The 6,072-nt window shown below is 61.4% G+C and overlaps 1 protein-coding gene across 2 annotated transcripts; it reads left to right on the top strand.

Moving 5' to 3' along the window:
• Window positions 1–2,110: 2,110 nt before the first annotated feature.
• HAND1 (heart and neural crest derivatives expressed 1) lies at window positions 2,111–4,041 on the top strand. Of its 2 annotated transcripts, none has more exons than XM_064458115.1 (2): window positions 2,111–2,830; window positions 3,267–4,041. In XM_064458115.1, the coding sequence occupies exons 1-2, from the start codon at window positions 2,324–2,326 to the stop codon at window positions 3,363–3,365; spliced, it is 606 nt and encodes a 201-aa protein (XP_064314185.1). In that variant the 5' UTR covers window positions 2,111–2,323; the 3' UTR covers window positions 3,366–4,041. The 2 variants fall into 2 exon arrangements, with proteins under 2 accessions (XP_064314185.1, XP_064314184.1); XM_064458114.1 differs by having other exon boundaries at window positions 2,112–2,830; window positions 3,264–4,040.
• Window positions 4,042–6,072: the final 2,031 nt, after the last annotated feature.

The raw sequence follows: 6,072 nt of genomic DNA, 5'->3' as shown, positions 1-6,072 counted from the left end.
GACCCCTGTCCTTCTCCCAGGAGGGGACCGGCCCCTGATGGCTCCAAGTGGGCTCAGGGATCCCACCCAGCCACTGGCATTCTGGAGGAAATCGGGGACACAACGCCCTACCCAATGCCTGACTCTAACAGGAGGGTAATCACTAGCAAATGTTTGCAGGGCGCTTGTTTAAAGGGGTGGGGAAGGGGGGGCTTTGCAGCAGCTAAGAACAAAGCGTGGGGAGCGAAGTGGGGCAGATCCGGTACGGCCGTCCCCCACTGGCCGCCGGAGCCTGGCAGAACTGGAGACCTGCTTGCACCCTGTCCCAGCCCCCCCGGCCTCCTGCCTTTGCAACTCGCCTTGTAACAACTAACGATGGAAAATCCGAGGCATTTAAGTGGCTCCCGAATCCGCCCGGGAACCGTGATTGAGAGAAGTCAAATAAAATTTGTCATCTTTAAAATGCAGGAGGACGTTAATGGTGTGTTAGCCCGGATGATTAATACAAGCGCCTGCAAACAACCCTCCAACGTTTCCACCCTCCACTGCAAGATGAATCGCTGGAAAGCGCCGTTAATCGCTAACATACCTTGGGCCCAAAGCCCCTTCCTGCCCCGCCGTGCTGTGATCGCCACCGCCGTGCCCAGGTTGTCCTCACTGGGAATAACCGGAGCAAGAGCGGGGTCAGCCCCAATGTCACCTGGCTGGGCTGGGGGCGAAGCGTGGGGTCTGGGACCCGTCACCCTGAGGATCTGTGTCCCATGGGTGCAGAGGCGAGTGGGACATGCTGCCGCTGCAGGGCCCCATGCTGGGCTAGGGTTTGGGGGCTGCGGTGAAGTACAAGATCCCAGCCCCAATGAGACCCCCCCCAGCCCTTCATGGCCAGGCTGGGACAGGGAAACACAGGGCAGGTCCCGACTTTGCTATCGTAAATATGTTTGTGTGTGTATAGAACCATCTTTATATACTTACGTATGTGTGTGCAGTGTCTGTGCATGGATGTGCAGCGGACACGTGTATTTATATGCCACGCACGCAATGCACATGCGCATACACACACCCCGCTCGTGTGTGTATGTAATATATATAGTGTCATTGTGTGTGCAGCATATGGGTGCTGCTGGTGTGTGTACAGAACGTATGTGGGCACAGTGAAGTGCGTGTGTGTAACATATTTGCGGGGTGCGTGCGTGCAGCACAGATAGGTGTGCGGTGTTTGCAGCATCGCTATGTTTGTGGTCTGTGCAGGCAACACGTCCGGCGGTTTGTGCAAGCAGCGTATGTGTGTAGCGTAACTGCATACGTGCGCAGCGTGTATTTGCGTGACACGGCTGTGTGAGCTGTGCACGCGTGCAGTGTGCCTGAAGGGGTGCAGCGCACATCTGTGTGAGCGTGCATTTGTGCAACATGCAAAACACACGTGGGAGACGTGCCCCATGTGCGGGGAGCCCGCCCCACCACCACTGCCGTGCCCAGCCCGGGGGCGCCCAGCCCAACCGCCCTCCGGTGCCTTCGCCTCCTCCTCCTCCTCCTCTCCCCACCACCCAGCTCCCCCGGCGGAGGCGGCGCAAACGCAGCACCGGGCGCCCCGCGCTGCCCGGCCGGCCCCGCCGCCTCCCCGCGCTCCGCTGCCACGGGGCGAGCCTTCCCCGCGTGGGGCCGGGACGCGCCGGCGCCGGGGCCGCCCGCTCCCCCCGCCACGGACTCCGGGGAGGCTCCCGGGAAGCAGAAAGCCCCCGGGTCACCGGCCGTCGGGGGTCCGGGTACCCGCGGCTCCCAACGCCCGCTGCTGCCTCTCGTCCCCTCGCCGGGCGCGGCGGCTTCTCCGTGGGGGCTCGGACCCCCCCCCCCCCCGCCCCGGGAGCGGGGAAGCGGACGGGATCGAAGAGCGACGGGGCGGGGGCTGGGGTCCCCCCCCTCGGGTCACTCCTCACCCCCTTCTCCCTGCAAGCAAGGAGCAAGCGGGAGGGGAGAGCAAACAGGGGAGGTGTGAGCCCAAATAAACCGAGTCAACAGCGCGGCGCACGCCCCCTCCGCCGCCCCGCTCCCCCCGGGGCCCCCGAGCATCCTCCCCTGCCCATTGGCTCCGCGGCGGGGGGGGGCCCCGGCCCTATATAAAGGCGGGGTTGGGAGGCTCCAGAAGGGGTTAAAAAAAAAAAAACCAACCCACCCAACCCCAAACCCCAAAGGCCAACGCAAACCCCAAAGCCGGCCAGCACCGTCGCAGCCCCTCGCCGGAGCCGCGCTCGCCGCCGCCGCCTCCCCGCCCGCCCGGCGGGGAGCGCCTCCCGCCCCGGCCATGGCGCGCTGCTGAGCGCGGCCCCCGGGGCCAGCGGGGCGGACCATGAACCTGGTGGGGGGCTACCAGCACCACCACCACCACCACCATCACCACCACATGCTGCACGACCCCTTCCTCTTCGGGCCGGCGGCGCGGTGTCACCAGGAGCGAGCCTATTTCCCCGGCTGGGTGTTAAACCCGGCCGAGGTGACCCCCGAGCTCGCCGGGCAAAGCCCGAGCTACGGCCCTGCCGAGTACGGCCCGGCCGGGCAGGGGCGGCTGGAGGCTCTCAGCGGCCGCCTGGGCCGGCGGAAAGGGGTCGGGGGACCCAAGAAAGAGCGCCGGAGGACGGAGAGCATCAACAGCGCCTTCGCCGAGCTCCGCGAGTGCATCCCCAACGTGCCCGCCGACACCAAGCTCTCCAAGATCAAGACCCTGCGCCTGGCCACCAGCTACATCGCCTACCTGATGGAGGTGCTGGCCAAGGACAGCCAGCCCGGGGACACCGAGGGCTTCAAAGCCGAGCTCAAGAAGGCCGACGGCAGGGAGAACAAGAGGAAACGGGAGACGGTAAGAGGCGGGCCGGGACCCCGCTGTCCCGCTCTTCCCGGGCCGGGAGCGTGCGGGGAAAGCCCCGGGGCTGGGAGGACACCCCCCCGCTGTTTTTTTTTTCCAGCCTAAAAATAAAAAAAAACACCCGTAGAGGGGTGGACCTCGGCGGAGAAAAGCTCGCCGCCTCTTGCCCCGATGGCTCCCGACGGGCCGGGCGGGCTCCCGAGCGCTCTCCCGCAGGGACGAACCCCGGGACCGGCCGCGGCGGATCCTCCGGCCCCTTCGGCCTTCCCCTCTCCCGGCCGCTTTCCCGGGACCGGGAGCGGGTGGGTTTCGGAGCCGCGGGGCTCAGCTGCAGCCCCGGACGGGCGCAGAGGTGCCGCTCCGCCGGGAGCCCGCTCCGCTCCTGACCGCTCCTTTCTCCCCCCATTCCCCGTCTCCTCTCCCGCAGCAGCCCGAGGTCTATTCGCAGCCTTTGGGCCACGGCGAGAAGAAGCTGAAGGGCCGGACGGGTTGGCCTCAGCAGGTCTGGGCTCTGGAACTGAACCCCTGAGGGCTGCCCCGACGGCGCTTCCCGCTCGCCCCTCCATGTGCAATGTCGGAGAGAGCCCGGCCTGGCCCCCGGAGCCCACCCAGGCGCAGGATGCGGGTACCCGGCCCGGCTCCCCCCTGCCCAGAGGGATGCTCCGCGGGAGACAAGGGACGGGCGCCTTGCGGGGACGGATCCTGCCCGCCCCGTCGGGGGCCATTTTCCCCCTCGCCCCTTCCCCAGTTTGCAGTACTCGTTGCTCCTTCCCGTTGTCAGCAGCGATCAGCAGCTCCTGCCCTCCCGGGCCGGGCTGAAACGGTTTGATTCGTTTGCTGTTGTAAATACGAGCCCCCGTCCCTGTCCCCGTCCGCTGCCTGACCGACGTGTGGCTGCGGTGAAACTACCTAGAGGTGCATTTGGGAACACTCCTGTGCCGGGTTTTCTACCTCAGATCTGCATGACCACTTCCCGAGGGACCGGGCGCGCCACACCACATATTTAAAACTGAATAATTAAAAAAAATTTAAATAAAATAAAATTTAAACTTTACGCAAACAGCCTCGGGTCCGACCCCTCTGCCTTCCCCCACTCCTGGGATCACGCTGCTGCGGCTGGGCTTCCTGCCTTCCTGCCCTCCTGCCCGCACGGGCAAGGTGTGCTGCGAGATTAAGGGCTCCCTTTAAGTCTGTGCCCTGCTGTGGGGCCGATCCGTACGAGGGAATTCCTTTCCGTGGGGCTCGGGCAGCTCCATGCGATCCTCTGGGAGTTTTTAATGCAGTGCTTGCTCACCCCAGGAGCTGGCAGGGCTCTGGGAATGCCTACCCGCAGTCTGCCCCAGGGCACAAACTGCCCCTGCCCTACAACCCCTTCCCTCCTGACCCAGGAGACCTGCTAGAGGGACCAGACTTGGATTTGGCTTGGTGAAGGATGGCAGGATCAGGCCTTTACAGCAGCTGGATGCCACGGGCACCGCAGAGCTGTGGATCCCCAGTTTTATTGTTGCCATGCAGAGAACCATGGCTCGGCTCCCCTCCCCTGCCCAGACAGCTCACTGGCATGGCTTGGGCACTGGCAGCACTTTCTCAGAGTCCCCTCTCAGGCACTGCCTTGGCCACATTTTGGAAGGAGCAACATCCCCTCCTCACCATCCATACACGACAAACACCACTAGCCTCGGACACACCAACGGTCACATAGCCCGAAGTCGTCTCTCTCACATCTCAGGCATAAACTCTTAATAATACTTAATAATTAAAGCCGAATCCTCCTTCCTTTATACCGTGCACACAGCTCCGTTACTGGAGGGTGGGTTCCAAGATTTGCGTACACGGGCTCAGGGCCCAATCCTGCATTCCCAGCCTGGCCGCCGTTCCCAGAGACGCCAGGATAAAACCTAACGCTCAGCCGGGGCAAAGAAAACCGAGATGGGGAAGAGTCATATGTTATTGTAGGGTTAATCTGAGGGCTTAGCTGGGAGCATTATATTTTCTATTTTAAACCAAGCTTTTGCTTGCAACTAAAGGTATAGAAATAATGATGCAATACCCATAAATCGCTGACACGTCGATCGATCTGTGTGTGTCCAGCCCCACACACCAAAACCACACCATCTCACCTGTGGGGAAGCAGCTCGGGTTTTATAACCACTTTGTGCGTGTGTACAAACACAGACGGATGGGCATGCACAAACGTTGGGGTGTATGGCCGGTGTAATTAAAGCTCGCAGAATGATCAGGCTGTGTGAATCAGCCTTCCCTCGCTTCGGACCCGCTGCCTTCCCCTCCCAGATCTGTTTTCTGATCTCTTTGAAGGAGGCTGAGATGAAAATTGACTGCCTGAGCATAGCAGTGCTTGCAGTGGTATTGTTTTGTTCAGGCTATAAAAAGTTTAGCCCAGCACCGAGTCCATGAGCGAAGCTAGAACAGGGCACTTCTAAAGCCAATTACGTGGAGGGGGGGGAAAGAAAAAAGAAAAAAAAGAAAAATCAGCCCCAAATATCCTCTTTTCTGGCTAAGTTTCACAGTCCCTTAAAGGGCTGATTTTTTACTGCAGAGCTCCCAAGCCATCCCTAACGCTGCAATCCAGCGCCCCATAAATATGTCCAGCCCCAAGCCTGTTTACATGTGCCAGCCGTATCCCCGTATCCCCACGGCACCAGTTGGGGCTGCCCCTCAGCGCTGCGTGAGAGAAAGGGCTAAACGGGGACCTGAGACTTACTCCGCTGCATAAGGCGGGGGGACTTTGCACAGGACTCCACATCCTCGGTGCTGGCACACCAGGGTCTATCTGGAACATCATTTGCAGCCTGGGACCGTCCCCCTACCCCACCAAAAACCTGGTGGGTTTTTTGGTTAGGGGTTTCCAGCTTTGCTTCGGGGAAGGGGGCACCCTGCACCGCCGGGGCGATGCTCTGCCTGCATCCACAGGATTGTTGCTTTTGTTACCACAAGTTTCTGGTGGCGGTACCTGCTGGCTGCACACTTCTGGGAAGGTGTCTCCAGTGCCAGCCTCCCTTACTCCTTCGTGATTTTGCAAGTTAAAACACTCTCCATTTCCACATCTGCAAAGGGTTTCCCTGCCCAGCAAGGGGATGGTCCTATGAGGTTGGCTCAGTGTTTTGGGGGAGGGTGGGTGAAAAACAAGCACTAAACATTTCCTGTACCCTGGGGCTTCGCTGCTCCCCAAAACGCACGCGTTGGAAGGGATGTATTTGCAAGCACTGAGCCCCCTT

The sequence above is a fragment of the Phalacrocorax carbo genome, chromosome 8 (assembly GCF_963921805.1).
Source record: "Phalacrocorax carbo chromosome 8, bPhaCar2.1, whole genome shotgun sequence".
Lineage (NCBI taxonomy): Eukaryota > Metazoa > Chordata > Aves > Suliformes > Phalacrocoracidae > Phalacrocorax > Phalacrocorax carbo.
This window is presented reverse-complemented; position numbering and strand designations above follow the sequence as displayed.